Source organism: Pangasianodon hypophthalmus, chromosome 3, assembly GCF_027358585.1.
Source record: "Pangasianodon hypophthalmus isolate fPanHyp1 chromosome 3, fPanHyp1.pri, whole genome shotgun sequence".
NCBI lineage: Eukaryota > Metazoa > Chordata > Actinopteri > Siluriformes > Pangasiidae > Pangasianodon > Pangasianodon hypophthalmus.
The window spans coordinates 26136768-26160124 of NC_069712.1; the positions used below are offsets into that span (position 1 = coordinate 26136768).

The 23357-nt window shown below is 39.3% G+C and overlaps 1 protein-coding gene and 1 long non-coding RNA gene across 3 annotated transcripts; one reads left to right on the top strand and one right to left on the bottom strand.

Moving 5' to 3' along the window:
• Positions 1 to 1222: 1222 nt before the first annotated feature.
• Positions 1223 to 3913, top strand: LOC128318014 (uncharacterized). 2 transcript variants are annotated; one of them, XR_008301431.1, is made up of 3 exons: positions 1223 to 1348; positions 2765 to 2812; positions 3777 to 3913. It is a non-coding gene; the product is annotated as an uncharacterized LOC128318014 (long non-coding RNA). The 2 variants fall into 2 exon arrangements; XR_008301432.1 differs by having other exon boundaries at positions 1223 to 1344.
• mertka (c-mer proto-oncogene tyrosine kinase a) lies at positions 3016 to 22668 on the bottom strand. The gene is made up of 19 exons (XM_034302899.2): positions 22397 to 22668; positions 20231 to 20510; positions 19819 to 19919; positions 19552 to 19722; positions 15753 to 15839; positions 15515 to 15630; positions 15062 to 15245; positions 14032 to 14177; positions 10227 to 10362; positions 9248 to 9395; positions 8319 to 8407; positions 7642 to 7737; positions 7430 to 7510; positions 6724 to 6816; positions 6102 to 6220; positions 5669 to 5778; positions 4825 to 4984; positions 4523 to 4659; positions 3016 to 4174 (listed from the first exon to the last, which is right to left on the bottom strand). Exons 1-19 carry the CDS (start codon positions 22467 to 22469, stop codon positions 3721 to 3723), a joined length of 2781 nt encoding a protein of 926 aa, XP_034158790.1. The 5' UTR covers positions 22470 to 22668; the 3' UTR covers positions 3016 to 3720.
• Positions 22669 to 23357: the final 689 nt, after the last annotated feature.

Below are 23357 nucleotides of genomic sequence, written 5' to 3' on the forward strand. Positions count from 1 at the left end.
ATTTTCACACACAACAGTCCCTAGAGGTTACATAGAATGGTGTGAAAAACAACAACAAATATCCACTGCCTGGCTGTTCTATGATGAGAGAAGTCTGAGAAAAGCATCTCAGAATACACAACATGCCGAACATTGAGGCAAATGGCCTACAACAGCAAAAGAGCACATCAGGTTCCACTCCTGCCAGCCCAGAGGAGGAATCTGAGGCTATAATGGGCACAAGTTCACTGAAATTGCACAGTTAAAGATTGGAAAAAGAGCAGGCAATGCTTATACAATCTTTAACTGTCCAGTATCTGTGAACGCGTGTCCACTGAAGCCTCAGATTCCTGTTCTTGGATGGGTTCCTCACTACAGATGCTCCTAATAAAGTGGATGATCTCTGTAATATAAATGTGATATTTAAAAAATGAGTATTAATATTACAGAAATTAGGCCAAGCACATGGCCTAATTTTATTATTCTGAACAGAATATCAAGGGTATAGAGTAATGAAGTAGAACTACTTTGTTATTATAGGCTATGTTCTGACAAAACCTCTACTTTTCTATTGCTACACTTCTCTGTCATCTGTGACACTGAGTCTACCTGAAGAGACATTCCCCAGGGTGACTGGTGTGGACGACAAAGTAAACCAGCCTCTTGCTGGCTCCTTCAGGGCCTCCATTAGATCATTGTAGTTTGATTACTGAATGCTGTGGCAGAGTCAGTGAAGGATGTGGAAACATATAGAGCAGGCCTCCAAGTCAGTCATGGGCTACTCCATCTTGTCCCAGAGCACTGTTTGGCTCCACTAGGAGAGAACCACTCTCGATAGTAAATCGTCTCGACACTGGCAAAGAGGTCTGTGGCAGTGGTGGCATGATCGACCGGTGGCTGCGGACGGAGAGGAGGCAGGAGGAACCAGCAGGTAACGCGTGATGATTATCGCCTGTGTGTGATCACGGCAAGGTTATTTATGTGTACTTTCTTTGTCCTTTCAGGAAACTGCCATGAGCCAGAAAGAGAGAGTGACAGAGCCTACAACACACACACAAACACGCGTGCACAGAGCATGAACTGGAACATTGAACTTTTGACTTGAACTTGAAGTTGAACGTGAACAAGGCGAACACCACGACGGGCGTCGACCCTTTTCAGTTGTGTTTACTTTTGGTTTTTGTAACAGTTCTGAGTTGAATAAAAGTGAGCCAAGGCTCTGTTAAACATCCACCTGCCTCTAGAGTCTTCCTCCATGTACACACACTGGGTGCTACAAGGTCCCTCTGGACCTGGCCAAACTTCACACATCTGCTGCACCACCTATAGGTGCATATACATCTGCTGCACTATGGCGCTGATCTGGTAGGTATGTTCCTTTCTGTGAGCTTCATTCATTTTTACCTCACCTACATTCTTTTAACCTCTTGCCACTCTTGATTTAGTATGTACCTCTTGATTTAGTATGTACCTGAGCATCACTATGTTGTCAGAAAGGATCAGGATTTGACAGTTTCTCAAAGGCCTCAATTCTAACAATTCTCATTTTTTAAGAAGAGTCTTGTGCCATGCCCATCTCACCTAGACGAGGAGGCATTTCTGTGGTATTTCTGATTCGTAGACTGAACTCATCTCTGATAGTCCCTTAATTTTTAACAGCCCCTAAAGGAGGAACTACTGCAGCTGCAGTTAACAGTCCAAGTAGTCTAGCAAGAACTGGAACGGAACCTATACTGGCCTACCTAAATTGGGATGACAGGATGGGGATCATTCACCATGAATCTAGCTTCACAGTCTGCTTTGGTACTATGGATCTTTCCTGGTTCGCCATGAGACTGAGCACCGTGATGTGTACGAGGAAGGTGGACATATCCCGGATGGTCACTTCCCTGGCTGAGGCACACCTGCACACATCATCCTATACCATGCCAGTACCCGTATGCCTCTGGCCATCAGAGGCAACCAAGATGTTTTCATGTATTTCGTGAACATCATCATATCTAGAGAGAGGCCAGAGGGTAGGACACTGAATTGTGCTTGAAAGGCAACTCCAGATGAAAATCTGTGATCCATCTGTGATGAGGGTATGAAAGGTACATCACAGATTCAACTATGTGACCCAGTCTGTGCAACACAATTAACATCTGATAGCCATAGGAGGTCATTACAGAATCAGACAAACAATCTTCTGAACTAAGAGGTACATGGAGTAGAAGACCTTGGGATCTACCTTTTTGATTTTGGACTGTCCAGAGGAAACAAATTTCTTGGAACATAGAAACCACTTGATGTGATTAGAACTTGACCAGGCCATGAGCCCTGAAGGCTAGGCAGAATTCAAATGGCCTGATGGCAGAATAGAAATATATACCTCCCATATCTTTGTCATCAGAATCCACTGGGTTGATGCAGCCCTTGTCCTTCATGGATGGGCTGCATGGGGCTCTATAGTGGTGGGGGGTTGTCTTTTGTTCCAGACTTCCAACAACAAGCTTTTGTTGTTTTTGTTCCAGAAGAAAGCCTATAGGATTTAAAAGCTGTCAAAAATTTGCCTTCCAATCTTCTGTGTGGTTTTCCAGAATCTTGAGTTTGGAGTCTGTATATGCTCTGGTTTCTGTAACCCTAAGCCTAGCCCTAACCCTAACCATAGCCAATTTTGGAACCATATTTTAGAAGCTGAGCATAAGGAGTTTTTTTGTAAGTTTTTTTGCTTACTATTTTTTGCCTTTACTCTTCTACACCTGTAAAAGATTTCTCTGGAATGATTTATAATCCCACTTTCCAGGGTCACCCAGAAGAAGATGGGTTCCTGTTGATTCTGGTTCCTCTGAAGGTTTTTTCCTCATGTCATCTATTGTTAAATACACTACACAAATAAAATAGAATTGAAAAAGGATTGAATTAAAAATCAAAACCAGTGGAAAATAAAAAGCATTTAGAAGCTTCTATGACACTTTAAATGTCATCCCATAGAACAGCACTGATTTGACACTGGAATTTAAGGTGTCTGAACAGACATTCCCAATATAAAATAAAAAAAAAATAATAATAATTTATTACCAATATTTAAAAAAACATTGTTTAATAATAAGCAAAATATTTATATTTGCAATTAATTTCCAAAACACCTGTTACACAGAGCAATACATAGAATTTTAAAACCTCTGGACTATTCATGGACATCATATTTCCAACTGCAGAAATATACATATTTAACTTTATGTACATAGGTTCTGCTAAAAGGACACTGCTAAGAACACTACTGCATTATTTTTGAGTTTGACTTTGCAGTGAATCCAGCAAACCCTTAAATATCTACCTGATATTCTGTTTAGAATAGAGAAGGATGGAGTCACTTTTTTTTTTTTTTTTTGAGTCCTCATAAAAAGCCTCCCTTGTGCTGGCCGGAAGGTTGTTTTCCGTCTACCTCAGGTTGATCTTGACACAGATTTTTTTTTTTTTAAACTGTCTATGTCAGCTTGATCTACACACAGATTTCTGTAAAGCAGCTTTGTGACAATGTCTACTGGAAAAACAACAAACTTGAACTAAACTGGCCATATATATTTACAGTGGCAGAGACACACCAGCATCTATGTTTCTATCTATATTTTCACACATTGCTTCTAAACTGGTACTTAATAATTCAATCAAATCAGAAATCATTTGAAATTTGTAGTGGAAGATATCATTTTTTCCATGGACAAAACAAAGGTAGCTGTTATTTTTGTAGTTTGTAGTTCATAGTAAATGTGTTGTATCACTAGAGACTTGATGTAGTTCTGTTACATCTCCAGAAGAGTCAACAGTGTCCTGCTCCAAATTCGCCACAGCTAAAAGTGGAGTGTCCACAGTACTGCTCTGTCCCACTGCACCAGGGTCCTCTGAGGGGACAACGATAACGTAACGGTCATCTTCATCCGCAGCCGAGCTCTCGTGGACGTCCACTGTCACTATGGACGTGTCCATGGTCTGGCGGCTGCAGGATGGTGAGGAGGTGAGGACAGGGCCCTCCAGTGGCACCTCTGCCAGATGTTCCTTTTCTTCTTCCTCCTCTGAGACAGTGGTGTTGATGTAAATGATGTCCCTCTTGTCAGGAAGCTTCTCTGCCAGCTTCTCCAGCATCGCCTTCACCTTTGTAAAATCAGGCCGGTCCACAGGGTTGGCACGCCAGCAGCTTAACATGATGGTATACCTGCAAAATACAAAAAAAGCTGATTATATTGTATTGACGGGTAATGTCCTTCATTCTTTACATAAATATCAACACGTACAATGGCAGTGAATCTAAATACGATGCAGGAATTGAGTCACAAAGATGACTTTGTTAATGCTTTTAAAAGCTTTAATCCTAATGTTTCCATAAAGAAACAAAGTTAAAAAGCAATGCGTAAACTCCTAAGGACAGGTTTCCTCCAGACATAAATTAAGCGTAGTCCTAGACTACAAAAAGATTTACCGAATCCAACAGAACAAAACTAAGCTTGCGCTTTGGAAAACTGATGTGCCAGTGAGAAAAAAGACAAAAATCTTTGACACTCACAGTTCATCCAAGCAGTCATTTGGCTGCTTCAACCTGTGGCCTTCCAAGAGGTAGTCATAAATCTCATGGTTCTGGACACCAGGGTATGGAGCCATGCCTCGAGTAGCTATCTCCCACATGGTTACCCCAAATGCCCACTGTGGGGAAACACAGACATGATTAAAAGTATTAAATATGTGATCAAGCTACTCCAAATCCTCAAGCGTCACAGCACTTTAAATGTCAGTGTGTTATCTGTTCTGACACACTAAGCAATCCCTTCTTAAACTGAAATCTTCTTAAAATGTGCAGCTTCTTCTTACCACATCACTTTTCACGGTGAAGACTCGGTCTGCCAAACTCTCCACAGCAATCCATTTCACAGGCATCTTGGCTATTCTGCCCTGTCTATAGTAATCTCCACTGTAAATCTTCTTTGAGAGACCAAAGTCTGCCACGCACACAGTCATGTCGTCGCGTAACCTAGTAAGACATATACAGGAATGAGTGAAAAAAGCATATAAAGAAATGACGTCAGAAAACAGAATGGCTATGACAGAGTAAGAGTTTTACATTATTATAATATTTACATTAATACAGCACTCTTAAACAGGTAATATTCAAAAGGTTTAGACCACTGAAGACCACCAAATATCAGCTGCACAACTCTTTAGTAATATAACATCAGGAGCTTAAAACAGTTACATAATAATAGCGAATAATAAGTATAAATATGGGTTAGTACTTTTTCGGCGATGACAGAAAGTGGGTTTCCACATATAAGCGTTTAGGCCTTTAGTTTGATGAGAAACTGTGATGTTTTTATTGCTCTACATTTTATCACGGCTAACAGCAAGACTATGCCTTACTGTGAGGCTTTGCCTTCACAAAGCATCCATACACTTATGTGGCCTTGTGTTTTTGTATATGGCTTTACTGCCTTTTCTTGTTTTTAATGTGATATAAAAGTTACTATGAAAAGCTAATTTTAAAGCAGAATTAATAATCTCATTTTGCACTTTTGTGGAATCTGCTAATCCTTCCCATATTAACCAGTGTATTTATTTAATCTAGCTGCACCTAGCAAGCAACCAAACATTAATGAACTTAATTTTACAGTTAAATTTCATAGCGATGGATTGAGGAGAAAAAAAGTATATTACTTACATGCAATTCCGTGCTGCAAGGTCTCTATGTAGGAAATTTCTGCTGCTGAGGTATTCCATTCCCGAAGCAATGTCAATCATAAACCTCAGAAGAGTTTGTACTGGGAGATACTAGGATAGACACAGTGTGCAAATCATATCACACGCACATACACATCCTTCCACTGCCATGATTATTGACACAGCTATTATTGTTAACGCTACCCTTAACACACTAACCCTACCCTTTGCACATACAAAACAATACAGTTTTCCTTGTGAGGACCAGCAAACCCACGTACCCACACACACCCAAAAATTTGTTGCAAATCAAGAGTTATAACATTCTAAAAAGCTAATTTCACAACCAACCCCCCAAAACACTAAATAACAAGATTGAATTTAAGCTAAAAAAATAAGCACAAATGCAGAAAAAGAAACTAAAGGTTGCTTACCAATGGACTGTCTCCAAGCCGGGAGCGAAGAAGAAAGCTATGCAGGTCTCCATACTTCATGAAGGGGAGGATGACCATTGGCCTGGGGAAGTGGCCTGGACCCACATCTAAACATACACCTGTATGAATGGAACAAAAAAAGAAAGCTGAAAAGACTACGTTCCAACATGACAATGCCCCTGTGCACAAAGTCCTTTGCCAAGAGGTTCTTTGGAGAGGAGGAACTTTAGCGTCCCGCACAGAGCCCTGACCTCAACCCCACTGAACACCTTTGGGATGAAGCTGTTACAGCAGCAAAGGGGAACTAAATCTTGAATGGGATGTTCAAAAGCACACGGGCATCACAGCCCATGGTTTAGTATAACACACAAAGTTTCCAGTGAAACAGAACGTGTCACACAAAAGTCCTTCATCAGCTGTGCAAGCCAAGTGCTTCTGAGGCTGTAAGATTAACACTGCTATTAAAGTGATAGCTCACATGTAAATACTAACACTGATCACAGTCAAAGAAAACTGGCAAGAAACATGCTAACTAGAGCCCACTGATTTTTCAGCATTTTTGCATATTGAGATGAAGTATTTCTTCAGATGACATAAAATAACTGAAAACTAGGCGTCTTACCTAGTAGCCGAATTACATTAGGGTGGTTAAAGTCCTTCATGCAGGCAGCCTCGTTCAGAAACTCTTCTATCTCCCTCTGAGAGAAATTATCCACTGGAAAAAAAAGCAAATCTTTGGTTAAACATTTCCACTTTTAATGAAACACACTATGAGCAGTAGTCAAATTGTAAGGGGGCGGTGGGTCCAATTTGCACCAAAAATCCATATAAACACAGGAAAAATCCATATACAACAACATACTGTATATAATTATTCAGTGCATCATAATTAAACATTACAACAATAATATGAAAACAAATTTATTTCTTCACTGGTTAACACTGGATATTATTCCCTTTTTTTTTTTTTTTTTTTTTTAAAGGAAGTTCATTAGAGTTTGCCATTTCTGGAGGTCAGTTCAAATCAGGGCACCATGCACACACATTCACACTCATTCACACCTAGGGGCAATTTATCTTAGCCAATCCACCCACTGGCATGTTTTTTGGAGGTGGAGGAAACCAGAGAACCCAGAGGAAACCCATGCAAACAGGGGGAGAACATGCATAGAAACTTCACACAAACAGTAACCTGAGCTCAGGATGGAGCCTGGGACCCTCCCAGATGTGAGGTGGCAACGCTACTCAGTGTGCCACAGCGCCACAAACAAATGTATACGGAAATCTCTAATTACCATTTGCCAAATCAGTCTTAAACTTGGACTTACATTTCATTGTCTTCACAGCCACTTTCTCTGTCGTTCCATCAGGCCAATTTAAGTGGCCCTCCATTACGGAACCAAACTCCCCTGAGGAAAGAAACAGGTCAGTGGTACAGCTTTAAAAGAGACACACCTGAACACCATATAACATCTTTACGAAGAATGTGGTTCCACAGTCCATAAAAACTCAATCCATTCTGTGCTGAAATGGTTCTAACCTTCTCCAAGAATCTTTCCGATGGCAAGCAGGTTTCTTAAAATCATCACATCCTGAAGTTTGGTCTGAAGTTCTTCACTGACACCCAAGTTTGTGACTAGATGGGCAAAGCATACTGAGGTTAAGATTTGAAATTACAATGCAGCTTTTAACAACAACAAAAAAAATTTAATTAAATCAAAACATCAATGTGTTGTGTGCCTGGATAAATTAACATCAAAATAGAAACTAAGCCTCATTCAAAGTGCAAAAGAGAACACAGCTTTGGCTCTGAATTACACTACTACATTAAACTATATGGAATAATGATATAAAATCATTGTGTGTGTGCTCATATGTTTGTCTGAGTGTGTTCCCTTTTGCTGTGTTACTTGTTACAAGGTTTTCTTTGACTGACAGATTCATGACTAGAGTTAGCAGTATACAATATCCATTCAACAAGTTTGCCATATTCTAAGGCTTGTTTTTCTCATAACTCTAAAAAACAACATTTAAGAAAGCTTTATACATCAGTGTGTCTAATAAACCGAACTCATGTATATGTTTTTTTTTTCTCTTTAGAAGGCATTTCATACTCTATTAGACTTATGATCTGGTAAATACAGTGTTGTTAAATGTCCAAAATAATTTCACTCCTAATAAAAGGCAGGGAAACAAAGCTGATAATGTTTGACCTACGTGTCATTTCAATTGCCGATCGATTGTAGGACCTCTGAGGTCTGTACTCGACGATGGGCGAAAGTTTCTCTCCGGTTCCAAGCAACCTCCTGTAGGGGGAGGCAAATACACGCATGAGACTCACAGAGCAATGACACCAGATAGAAAAACTCAAACAACAGGCATCAAAGTAGCGGCCATTTGAATGTAAAGCACAACGAATCAAGCTGCAAACGAATAAACACATTGCTGCTATAGGCATATGACACATTCTTATAGGAATCTGGTATGAGTCAGAAGCTCCATAGTGGCTGCCAGGGAATGATGGGAGGGTGGGGTGGATTTATGTTTGCTCCTGACACACAGTTGGGGGCACTGGAGCTCCTCAGCACTGCCCCAGTCAGCTATACCACAGAGCTTTTACACGGAAAAAATTTCCTCCCCAGCTGCGATTTCCTTGGCACCTCCACTCCTCCTGTTTTTAGGTCAGTCTACATTACAATGCAAGTGATTCTAGGGTTATTTAGGTCTTTTCCAAGACGATCTTTTTTTTATTATTTTTATGTGATAAAATTTCAAAATGACTAATATCAGCTGAGGAAATTAGAATGAGCAAACGAGCTCTGGAAATGGACAGATGCACAGTATGTACCTCCCAGAGTAGCAGCTATGGGGAAAAAGAAAAGTATGTATATTATTGTTTGTATTTCCAGACCATCAGACCATGGGACTATGAAAGAGATGTATTAGGATTTAGGCAGCTCACAAAAAGAACGTAATCACACACACACACACACACACACACACACACACAGGGTCCCCACTAACATCCAGCCACTGAAGCTGTTGGGGTGATTTTAGATGCGACTGATGCGCAGCACATTAACTTTTTAAACAGTGTATTTTTAAGTGAGGTAAGACGAAAGACGAGAACGTGTATTCAAACTCACCCTAGTTGAGTCTCTAATATCCGGCTACGCAGACATATAGCTACAAACATCAGAATCAGCACAAGACAGACGCCACAGGCAACTCCCAACACAATGTACACAGAGTCTGAACCATGTGTGTCAGGTCTGGAAGATGGGGAGGGCATATCTGGAAAAAAACCACACACACACACGTAAACATCTTCATACAAGCAAAACAAAGACACCCAATAATATGGCATGATGATCTTTAATGCTCAAAAACTACGAAATACAGGGTAACTTTAGCAATCATTTGTTCCCAAGTCAGCAGCTTATGAAGGGCTCATATGGGTTAAAGATTTGGGTTCCAGATAAATGAAACTGATCCAATTTGCTTGCCATATCTTTTGATGTGAAAGATTAAGCCTTTTTTTTGGATCTTGGACCGGTATGATCAAGTGGTTTTCTCTTATTATTTTACTAAAACATCAGTACTTTCAATAAACAACAACAGTGTAGTCAGATTCACTCACTGTCCACTTTATTAGGAACACCTGTACACCTGCTCATTTATGCAGTTATCCAATCAGCCAATCATGTGGCAGCGGCACAATGTATAAAATCATGCAGATACAGGTCAAGAGCTGCAGTTAATGTTCACATCAAACATCAGCATGGGGAAATAGTGTGATCTCTGTGACTTTAACCATGGCATAGCTGTTGGTACCAGATGGGCTGGTTTGAGTATTTCAGAAACTGCTGATCTCCTGGGATTTTCACACGCAACAGTCTCTAGAGTTTACACAGAATGAGCAAATGTACAGGTGTTCCTGTTAATGTGGACACTGAGTGTAAGATTGACTGGGGGGTTGATGTGTCAAATAGGAACCTAGTCAAATAGGAACTCTCCAAGGTGAGAAAAAAAAATGAAGTTGAGGTAGTTTCTAAAATAAAAGGAATTACATTCCTGAATCCTTGCCCATTAGTGACCAGCAATGTTATTAACTGAGGTTCTCACCAATCTCTGGGACAAAGAACAGGTAACGAGAGCTTCTAACTCCACAGCCAGCTTGTGTGCAAGCCATCACTTCCACAGTATATGTAGTGTTAAACTCCTGCATGGCCACTGCTGCCTCTGTGGACATACTGCGAATCTGAGACACACAAATAAAGAGCTCAAAGTTAGATTACACGGAGATTACATATAACGTCTATATTTGTCTACTAGATTCGATTCTATTTTATTTTTCTATTTCATTCATTATATTCTGCTTTTAGTATATTCTGGAAAAACTAAGGAAAAACATTTCACTACATTAATATGGCACATGTATGTAATATGTATGTTACAAATAAAGAACCTTGAACCTTGAGGAGTTTAAAAAAAATTGCAAATTGTCCTAAAAAAAAAAAAAGACTCCTTTGAGGAAATCACGTACCCAGACATACCAGCCCATCACAAGCACCTGAATTCCAGGCATACAATATTCATAACAAAACTAATTTAACACATGCATCAGCAAAAAAAAAAAAAGGAATTAAATTAATAACTAAAGTAAAATCTTTTGAAGGTCAAAAAGTCAGACTGTGAAAACACTGCTGATTTAGGGTACACCACAGTCACAAGATGAATCATGCAGAAACACAAAGTGACAAACTTTAAAGAAAGAGGAAGAACGACTACTTCTTAAAGCACACTGGAAAAACAGACAGGCATGTGACTGAAAGACAGCTCAGCTTGACACAATCACATCTGTTCCTTCTGTTCCAAAGGCATGACAGCACAACAGCTAACGAAGCTGACCGTAAAATCAAAACGTGTATTTGTCATGGGTAATAGTCAGAGTAATGATAATTCCAATCATGGTACAACAACTCGTCTTTAAATATGCACGTAACCAAGATGACACACCAGCTGAATTAAAGCCAAGTAACAGGTGTTAGAGGGCAGTCAGGTGCTGTTCCACACTTCCACACTTCCAGTAACTGGGGTTGTACAAGAGTCATATTGGTGAATCAGTGCTAGAGAAAAGAGCTGCACAATTTGCTTTTCACTTCCACAACGAAATTCCATTCAGTCAATGATGACTCATGGTCTAGAGAGAAATCCATTCCATTTCCACAATGTCCTTTTCCCTTGCCAAAGGAAGACTGATGCTCTATATAGAAAAGTCACTCACATAATATACTGGCTTCTTGGTGAATATACAGTGTGTCCGAAAAAAGTCAATGGGAATATGTTTAGCAAATGTCTCGATCTGAATATGTTGAGCAAAATCCATAAAAAATCCATCAATGGCTGAGAAAATGTGTAGAGCGTAAGGGTGAAGGGTGATGCAGCGCATACACGTAGAGTATGTGGTAAAGAAGAAATACAAAATGAAGTACGTTATTTTACTCTCATTGGTTCCTGACTTTTCAGACACCCTGTATAACATGTAAAAGTATTAAATTATGATCAATAATCATATCATATAAATGATTATGATGACATATGATGATATAAATGATAAATAATTGACAAGACCATTAAGAGTACAATATTTAATCTCTGGTTCCTCATTGTTACAAGTTAAAAATCCTTTTTCCTGATTACTATTACTAATCAAAAGCACTAAATACATTTCCCTTTTCCTGAGAATAGTCTTGCTATTTATTTCAAAACTACAAAGAAACTGTCCAAGAGACTGGTCATAGTCCAGGTAAGGAAACATTAACTCTGTGTATTATGTCAAGCTACACAAAAACAACTGCATAATCATAGCAGACTGGCATTTCAGAACAATGCTGACGATGACTTTTTGCAGTTCTCAGGTACAGCCATCTTAAAAACGTAAGGATGTATGATGGAAATTTCACTAGGAAGGCGAGTGGAAAAAAGACAAACATCAACAAAAGGCTTGATGATGCTTATGCATCCTCTAGAGATTTACTAAAGCAAGTGACCAGCTTGCATTTGAAACATTTCTGCAAAATATAAGGCTTGTTTGTTGTAAAAGTGATTGGTGACTGGAAATCGAGGCTAGGCCTATCCTATCTAATATGGGCTTTTTATGACTATCTATCTATCTACCTACCTACCTACCTACCTATCAATCTGTCTATCGATAAAGCAATATGAGTGTCAAATTGCTTGTCATTAATACACTGACTCATTGAAATACACGACGTAAGTTACATTTGAAACATAAAATGTAATATGAGGCTTCATGTCTGAATGTTCAGCCAGGTTTAGCTGTGCTACTTAAGAAACCTGTTCCAGAATTACACCCCACTTGGCCGTAAACTTTCCCGTTTAGAATAATAGTTTACTTTGAAAATATATAATTGACATTTGTGATTCATCTTTGCCCTGAATGGCCCATGACCCACTGACCTTCTCTTTTCTTTTTCACTGTAAATGCTGTAAAATGTACCGTAGTGTACACAATGACTCACTCACTATATAAGTGTGTGTAGCAATAATCTTCTGTAGTTTATGCATCAAAGTGATATGTGAGGAAAATGCACACATAAAACATGAGATAATTTATAATCATATTTAGACTGGATCTGCTAGTTGGTTTGTTCCAATCTGTAGGCACGAACAATTCCCACTCATTAGCTAAGTTCTCCGCTCTCTCATGACAGCAGAGAGGGTGAGGGCTAACACGTGCTTCCCCTGAGATACATGAAGCCATCCCATCTTTTTAATCTGCTGCTCATGCAATGTCACAGGGGACATAATAATGCCATCTTCCCCACCCAGACAGCCAATTATCCACAGATAGCATCATCAGGATTCAAACTCGCAATCCCAACACCTTTCTTTTGATCTACTCAGAAGCCCAGATCTGCAAGCTGTTAAACTTTTTCACTGTCAAGAAAGAAAAAAGCCAGGGGTCTTAAAGTAAATTTCTGGCACATATTGAACTGCCAAAACATTTGTGCTGTTTGTAATATTTGAAAGTGTTTCTAGACCTGTAATAATCATATCATGCAAAAGATGCCTTATAAAGACCAAGAACTGCAATATTATGGATCTGACTGATTTTTTTTTTAATTTTTATTCAGGATATTATTTCCTTTTTAATCAAAAAATAGGCTCCAACTGAAGCAGAGTTGCTAAGTTCTGCCCTTTTTCCCTACAAGGCCACTCATGAGGATGGTTGTTAGGAAAGTGTCATTGTTTTTCTAGCAATTCATAGCAGTTGCCCCTTTAAATCAGTTTTAGGCAGGAAAAAAAAATATTATGCCTTTTCTTACCATTTGAGGCAAAGGGGCGCAACAGAAAAGCATTCTCCGTGTCATTTTCCCTACAAGGCCACCCATGAGGATGGTTGTTAGGAAAGTGTCAGTGTTTTCCTAGCAATTCAGAGCAGTTGTCCCTTTAAATCAGTTTTAAGCAGAAAAAAAAAATATTATGCATTTTCTAACCATTTGAGGCAAAGGGGCGCAACAGAAGAGGATTCGCCCTGTCATTGGGCGATCACAGGATTGAATTTCAACGATGCCACAGCAAACTTGGCTAAGATCTCTGGGTGGAAGAATGGCATTACTTTCTCTCCCCTGTCAATAATAGCGATACTAGCCAATCATGGGCGTCTATGAGCTCATGTATGCAGAAGAGGGCAGATAGTTCTTTCCTCTGAGAGTGTTACACTGCCATGTGATGCAGCAAGAGCAGCAGTTCTAAAAGATGCAGTTGGCTCGCTTCACATTCCTTGGAGGAAGCATGTGTTATCCTTCACCAGTCCTAGTTGGTAGATGTCTTATGATAGCGGAGAGCATTAACACGTTGTCTAAAACTTCACTCACCTATAAATAACAAGAAAACAACTAACCTTGTTGACATATTTCCCATCATAAACAAGGACATCATATCCTTGTAGGATCCCGTTTATCTTGTCAGGAGGAGGAGCTTCCCATCGTACCAGGAGCATGGTCTCGTTTACACGAACGGTCACATTCTGAGGGGCCACTGAAGGAACTGAAAACATTGAATAAGGCTTTTCTTTTAATATCATTGCACTGAAACCAAGTAGAGATCTAACACATAGCTAACATGGAGCTGACATGATGACAAGTGGTGATTTAAACTATTAAATTTCCAGAATCATCTTGTAATCGTATCTGTGCCCCTTCACCACATGACTGCAAATGAGAGGACAGTCTCGAAGTACTCAAAATATCTCAGTGCCATTCCTTTAGGAATACACAGGAAACATAATGTGAACACGCCCTAAAGGAAAGGCAGATTTCCTCTTCAAAACCACTCCTACTCCCACAAGGTTTTTTTTTCAGGAAAAAAAATGTGCCTTTATATGTGTGACTTTATATCTATTGAAGCTTCATAACTAATTATAATTTCATAATTTCATGCAGAACAATTTTATGTTTTCTTATTGAATATGTCAATGAATCTACAGAATTGTAGCTCTGTGTTTTTGTTCTTTATTCAAAACACCAGCTTTTTAAATAGACAAATTTGATGACTTAGGCTGCTAGAATTAAAATAGTTGAAAACTAGCTTCTAATAATGATGATTGCTGGACTGGATACCTCGCATCAAAACAGCCACTGACTTTTAGGCATATGTGTGCTATAAGATTTGCAAATGCAAAATCCTGAATATTTCTTGTGGTTACAGAAAAGCCATCTTCACAACGAATCAAAAGTAGACTCTAAAGCATCTCAGGCAATGACACAACTATTGTACTTGGCCCCACTAGATTAATCTACTGGAACAAAAACAAATGTGTCAAATGGCAAGAAGTTATATTTTTACTGCACTAACATATTGGTCTAACCAACTTAACCCTCACTCAAGTGACATTGAAAATTAAGTCTGTTTAATTCCAACAGAACACACACCTCCTTCTGTAGTGTTGCTCTGGACCCAGGAGCTGGGTGGCGAGGGGCCAATCTCATTTGTGCAGGACACACTCATGTTATACCAGGTCATGGCTTTCAGGTCAGTGATCTCGTACGAAAATGGAGGGACTGACACTTTGTGCACGCTAGTAGGGTTGCCCAGCTCTCTGCCCAGCTCTCTCACCTAGAACAGAGACGAAACATCATTTATCATCTAGAAATGAACTAAAAATATATTCATATTATGTGTTCATCTAATTTTGATTCTAATTGCGCAACATCCCGAATTTCTTTAGGCTTAACTGCCTTAATTAACAAGGAAATAGACACCAACATCGTCAGTTTTATGAGTGGCCTTTTTCATTTTTAAAAAAGTATATTAAGAGCTAGACTGTGACTCCTATTACTATCACGATCCCTGCACAATCAATCATATCAAGTTAAATTATTTACTGTGATGTGGCAGGTACTGAGTGGGGAAAAGCCATCGTGTCCAGGTGTCCAGTTTAAGAGGAGTTTGTTTGCTTCACGTTTCACCACGGTAATTTTGGAGACCTTGGCTGGAAAGTCTGAAATAAATATACGAGACAACTGGTTGAGGTTTTGGCAACTTCATGAATCTTACTAGATTTTCAACTCCAAAGTGGGAATTTTGCTTGAATGTAAGTGAATTCCCTTCCTGCTGTTCTACCTTTAATGTTGACATGTGCCTCTCTGGAGACGGTGACTCCTTTGGCATTGTGAGCCTCACAGCTGTATTGAGTGGGCGAGTCCACACCTATAAGACATGAGATATTATATAATTCTGATTACTGTGATAATTATATCAATGAGGAATGCAGTTTAATATTAGTGTATATGAATGAATACACTGTGTTATTAAAGACAGCATTCACATATTCACGTAGGAATATCAGCTAGCTCCAAAAAGTGGAACTAGGTGATGTTTGTGGGAGAGGTTAAACTGCCCACACTTACAAATTCAAGATCCTCTTTCACATGTACATACGTACGTTGCACTATGTGTGTCCAAACCCTGTTAACCCTTAACATGGTCATATCACTTTGGCTATTCAGGCCACAATGAAGGCTTATGGCTTTGTTTCCAGTGGTCAAACTAAACCACTGATAGGGTATGCAATTCTCAGTCTGAACATGAAACCCAGTACCAGGCTTTTAAAGCCCGCAGCCTGCCAAACCCAGTGACAGCATAGCCATAATATCCCTTTTGTCCCTGTTTATCTGTCACTTTTTTTGCCGTGCTTGCTCAGAAAAGCTGTCACAATGGGTCTACTATTGCTCTCCTTCGTGTAATTAACAGGAAGCTGTTTGTTGGATTGTTTACATGGGTCAAAATATCACCCATGTCCAGCTCAGACTAATCTCAGCTATGGATATTCTGCCCATGGCCTACGGAGCATCTCATATGTTTTGTACATTTAGCAGTTCACACAGTTCAGAGTAACAGTCATGTATACGAATGTCTATGCACCAGTTTCTGATGAGAAAACAGACTTTTAAATGAGCTCTTTGGAGCAAGATATAGTCACTAGGTTGAAAACAGTTCATGGCATCACATTAGCTGTTCTGTCGGCCTCTCGTTGGGACAGTAAGTGTTTCCTGGCCACATTTATTGACCAGATATTGAAGATAATTTCAGACTATTACATTAGCAGTAATGGAGGAGTATCTCCATTTTCAGCCGAGTTCAGGTGAAATGCATGTAGGAGAGGAACAAGTAGTAAAGTTTACATTTTTTGTGTTAAATTTTAAGTAATCAGAGAATTTCTTTATCATGTGCCATTTCCCAGATGCCATGTCAGCCACATCCACTGACTATTCCCTTTATTCACTTTGTGAATACGTAAGTAGATGGAAGTGCATATGTTGAAATTCAAAAATACTGGATGGCGGATTTAACGCACTAAACAGACCTCTCATTTAGAGGAAAGTGGAACTTGCTGTGGCACTGTTAACAGCAGAAATTCCCGGAGTGACATTTCCAGGTTTGTAAACGAATGTAACTTCAGCAAGTTGTACTTCAAGCTGAAGCAAGCATTCAGCCATTAAACCCACAGTATGGTGGCATAAAAAAAAAAGGACAAAAAGTACTAAAGATCTAATGAAGAAACGCTGCCTGTACCCACTTTTCATTTCATTCATAGAGCTGGTATTTATTTAAAAAAAAAAAAAAAAAAAAAAAAAAAAAGGATAAGCAGAGCAATGGCGTTTTACAAGACAAAGAGGTGGCTACTTTCTGGTAAAAAGTCAGCAGCAAAGAGATCTCACAGCTGTTTGGCTGCCAGGAGGTATGCTGTTTCTGAGGATCTGTAATTACTGGCTTTGGTGTTTCTGCGTGGCAATGGTCTCTTTACATGACCTTACACATTTGTATGCAGTGCCTACTGCTGCTGCCAAAGTACATAATTAGAAAAACAGAGACACAGATGTAGAAAAGAGTGTGGTTAAAAACAACAATGTTTCTCTCGTAGCATACAGAGTGCCTGCTAAGCATTTATTGGAAAAACACAATCTTGAGTCATATGCCGGTCAGCAGCCTAGAAAACAACCCTCATTTTCACTTCTAGCCTGATAATGTAAAGATGTACCAACTGCTTCCTCTCTGTGTGTGTGTGTGTGTGTGTTTTACATAAGAGGCAATTTAATGTCTATTACAGGTATCTTACACTTAGCAGTGAATTGCATTTTCCTCTACCAATTAACTGCCCCCTTTCAAACAGGCAGATTCAGTCCACTCTCAGGCAAAACCATTTTAAAAGATACAAATATCTCCTCAATAAGTTGTATGTAGAATGTAGAAAGGTGGGTCTCATTGCTTCAGTCAAGGTAGTACAATGCGCTAAAGACAGCAGAGTTATGCCCCAGGTTCTGTTTCTGTGAGTGTAGCCTGTTAGCGTTTGCGTATTGCCTCACTCCTCTCGAACATTTCCGCAGCCAGGGCCTCAATGAGCTCTTTTGTGTGGCTAATCTCTTTCTCTCGGGCACGCTCGTTCCCCCATTCCTCACACTCTCCGTCCCCTCCCCCGTTTTTCCATCTTCCCCTCGTCTCTCAGCACACACACACTGAACAAAGCAAAAAATGTGACCTTTAACTTCTTTGGTCCCACTTTCACAACATCTCAGTCTTTATTGTTTCTAGATGAGTGGTCTGTTGTTAAATGAAGATAAACGAGATTAACCAGAAGTTTAACAGTGTGAATGTAGTGTCACTTTAACCAAGCTGAGGGAAAGTATCTCATTAATACACGTCGTGACTGAAACTTCAGTAACCCTTGTGATTCAGTAACACTTTTCCAGTGCAGTTGACAAAACATTGTACGTATAAAATAGAATATGTTATAAATAACATGAACTAATTACTGCACTAATTACAGTGCAGCCAAGAGAAGCAAAATAAACTCACAGATGACTTGCAACCTGTTCTCAACCCAGAAAATGCTTAGTTTACAATGCAGTCTTTCGCTGCCTGTATCAGATTCCACTGGTGCTTAGTGCCTACACAAAATCCAACAGACTGCCAGTGGCTCAGCGTGACGTTTCTGATAAATCAAAGTCCAACTTAGGGATCTTATACAGCACATTTCACCAGGGCCTGAGTGTTTTCCTTCAGCACTAGCTTTGTGGAAATGGCTTTAAATCCCCTACACTGATATTGGGGGCTATTGTAGTGGAGACAGCAATAAAAAGTCTAACGGTCTAAGCAAGGCAGAATAGCATTCTGTCAATACAATGCCAGAACTCAAGAACGGTGCGAGTTCAGGAAACGGTGCAGTTATATTAAGCTCTGGTAGAATACTGCGGATGTGGAAAAGTGGTTATATTCTCAAAAACAGGGGCGCAAAGCAAAAAGGAAGGAATTTGTTAGTGTTTAATACAGATGTGTATGACATAATCTGACTGACAACTTCTAAACATCCAGGGTTATTCACAGAGAGAAAATACCTCCCAAATACTGATAACCATGTCGTTATTTCACTGTTTTAAGATTCTGGGTGATGTGGCCATGGGTCAGATATGTGACTCACTGCCTTTTTTGCATTTTTCTGACCCCTGAGGAATCTGATTTTACCACCTCATTTCCCTTTGAATACTTAGAGGTTCTCATGTGTTTCCTGTTGTTTTAACCAGTTTGGTAAGTGGTGGAATATGAATGGCGTGAATAATCCGAATAGCAGGATATCATAATGCTTATTACCTACAGAACATGCCAAGACTGATATATGTATTATTCAGTATACCCATATTCTATGATCTACAGTATATAATCTGAAATAAATCGTACTCTCCCATAATTCAGAGATCTAATCAAACTGCTGAATGTACGTATGAATTAAAACCTTTCAGAAATTTTGCAACTAAGTTTATAATAGTTGGTAACTAATGCCAAATCTTAAACAGGTCAAAGGTCAAATGCTTGATTAACAAAATCAGCAACAGCAAAGTTTGGGATCCACGAGCAAAACCCTTACCTTGGATAGTTATGGTGCTTGGAGAGGGACTGGTTTGGTTTAACTTCTGGCCTTTAAGAAGCCATATAATTGTGACCGGATTTGGGGGACCCACAGCCTCGCAGGTCAACGTGAAGGAGCTGTTCCTGGTAACATTTACATCACTTGGCTGTTTAGTAAAGGTTGGTAAACCTGCATTGAGACAACCAGATACCCTGAGACTTTGTTCATAAATTCACTAACATAAGAACTTCCTTCTGAACAATGTCATAATAATAAGGAACTTACCAGCAACCTCAACGATGATGGGATTTGACTCGATCACTTTGTTACTGACGCTCAGTCTGCACTGGTACTGACCAGAGTCAGCTCGCTGAACGCTCTTAATACTGTGAGAAATCAAGATCATTCAGAAAATCACATCAAGCAGCATAGCACCAGCTTTCAAGCACAAGCACAAAAAATATTTAGCTCACCAGACTTATGTTTTAGTGCTGATTTTTGAATATGTGAAACCAAAAACGTTTGCAAAACAGTGCTAGGATTCTGATCAAAACATTGGACCATTCATCAGGTTCATGAGGTTTAGGCTAAAATATATATATGCCACCTTACACCAATCAAACCTACTGGAACAAATATGATCATAGGTGGTCATTCTATTTCTCAAAGTTTATAAATTAGTTTCTGGTTTTCAAACCTGATAGTGGACAGCAGAATTACTGATCCATGGCTGTATACAGCGGTCTGCGTGCCATCAAATATCTCTCTGCCATCCTTGAACCACAGGATACTCAGGTCCTGTCCCATGTCAGTGAGGTCAATGGAGCAGTTGAACGTGACCTCAGAACCCTCTGAACACTGGATGGTGCCCACGGTGGGTTTGAAGCGTAGTCTCCGGATCTCCTCCTGAGATAAGTGCACACTGGGCACTCGGACTGGCACCACCAAGGGTTCCACACCACCAGATGCCTCCCCACCTGAACGTGGCCAGACACGAGAGACACAAATGTGCGACTCATCAATGGCTAGCAGCTGGAGGACAATATTATGTGGTAACATGGTTCTAATGTCAAATTCAGAGCAATTATTCATAACTAGTTTTAACAAAATGCTAGTTATGAATGATACTTTTTGTATACTTTTTGTTTTTGTTTACATCCCTCAAATGTGCTGATATGCATTAATATAATATTTTCCAAAAAAAGTCAACCCTCGCAACAATCATCATATCAGCGCATTCAATTGGTGATGAGCTCAAAGCCTTTCTTCTTCTGAAGTCACTATAAAGACAGTTGTCTTAAAAAGCACCTTATTTTGACAGAATTTTCAAGCAGTATCCTGTTCATCATCATCATCACCATCATCATAAATAATAATAATAATGTTCACTGGAACATGAATCCCATTAAAGTTTCTCTTTGCAAATGTAAATACGGTGTCTATCTTATAGCAGATACTCTCTTTACTGTTAACTGCTTCCCGAACAGACATGTACAGCTACACCTGTACTACTTTCTGATAATATTTTTGCATTTTACAATATTTTCCTAGCATTTTTGCCATTGTTTCTGATTACGGAATTCAACTGACTACATCAACAATCCTTCCAGGCTGTAAACGTTCATATTTTCAGTTGCATCAAACAGTACATCAGTTTTCAAAGCTTCAATATCCAGCTCAACTGTAGCCAAAGGAAATTGGCAGTCACTATTGAGATCTGTTATCAGCGGAAGCATATTGTGTTGACTGGAAGCTCTTAATACAAGTGAACTCACATCTATAGTTGACTACGGGAAGGATATGTACTCAGTGGACGAACTATTAAAGAACTTCTAATTTCCCTACTATGCTCTCTAGACTAACTTAGATCGCTTAGTGGTAAAATGTGTATGCAAAACTGTTTTCCTGTGTCTCAGATGTATTAAAGAATGAAAGCTTGTATAATTCAAATGCCTCCTAACTGACCCAAGTATTGACCATTCATGTTCTGTACTGATAATCCTGTATAGGGTTGTGGTGGAGCCTGGAGCTTATCCCAGGGAACTCAGGGTACAAGGCAGGGGAAACCCTGGACAGGGTGCCAAGCCTTCACAGGGCACAATTTAGAAATGCCAATCAGCCTACAACAGACATCTCTAGACTGGGAAAGGAAACCCCTGAAGCATGGGGAGAACACACAATCACTGCGCACGCAGGGCAGACGCAGGATTCAAACCCCTAACCCCGTCAGTACGAGGCGAATGAGCTAACCAAAAAAATATAGGGGGTAGCTGGAGCTCAGTTTTAAGACCAAAAACGTCCACCGAGGTCAGTGAAAATTACCCACAATTCCATGCTTTGTATTCAACAGTAACCTATGACTGTTAATAATCCAGTGGATTTTAAAGTTTAAAGGTGTATTCTACTTTACAAGGTGACAACAAATTAGATTTTATTTTAACATTCTTGAAACTATAAATAAATAAAATACTAAAATTAACAAAAAGATGACAATTGCTATGTCTGATATCTTTAGTAGTTTATAGATGGAGCTGAATTCAATCATCTGACATCTTCATGATTCTTGGATTATGTGATTGATCAGAGAAAAACAGAAAAAAAACAGAAAAAAACTTTTGTGTGTTTGACTACTAACTTAGTCTGGGAGAAGAAGAGGACACTCCAGTTTATTCTCAGCTCATCATTTAAACTTCTGCAAATCAGGTTTTAACCATAAATCATTGCTTTTGTATGTTTTTCTTTTTTTAAAACTACTACTGTATACTACATCTGTCAGGAAAATGTTTTTTTATCATCACTTTTCTCACTTCTTGTCTGTTCAGTATGAAAGTTATTGACGTTACAGTGTAAACAGAAAACTTACCACCAGTCAAACAGACCCAAGACCAGAAACATCCAAGGACGAGCAGCTTGAAACCCTCTGAAGCCATCTTCATTAGACGCTTTCCTCCACCAGAATAAGTTCAGCTCTTCTCTAGAAACCCACTTAGCAGACACACATATTTACACTGACATGAAACGTAGGGAATGAACGTCTTCGCTTTCTTACAGCAGGAGCTAGCTGCTCTCAGACAGGTTCAGTGGAGTAAGCAGCTTTCAGCGCTCTGTTCAAAAAAAAAACAAAAAACCACACAAACAAACTCAGTCCAGCTGCTCACGCCGCTGCAGCGTCGCGCGCGCCATCTCGCGTTAACTTCGCCGTGACGTCACCCGCCATCGTCATCGTCAAAGTTGCCTCGTGCTGGCGACTTTGCGTCATTTCCGTAGGTCTGTAGGCGTCTATAGGCATTTAACACTGGTGCATTTAACACTGGGTTTTGCCACTATACAAACTCTGGAGTGATCATATCTATCTTAAATTGATGTTGCATTGGAGAAATGTATTGTCTGGTTTCACTGTATGACAGAAAGGTCAGCTCTCAGATTGATTTGATCAATTTGATTATTATTTTAAACAAATTTTACATTCATACATCAGAATTAAAAAAAAAAATTTTTTAGAGCTGTCAATAAATCTCAAACAAAACGTTTCTCCAATCTCTGAATGTTCTAACAAAAAAGCTGTTAAGACATATAGTTATTTAAGCTTTACAAGATATTTGTGTAACACTGTATTATTTATTTATTTATTTATTTGGTTTATTTTCTTAATACTTCTTTCTTTTTCATCTACTGATCCCCTGGCGCTTTCAGAGCTTATTTGTATGGTATACACAAGTTGTTCACCTGTTGTATACTTGTCTGATTTTCAATAAAGTTCTTATTTAAAAAAAAAAAAAAAAAAATTCTATAGCCATTTCTTTTCACAGAAATAAGAAAGCTGT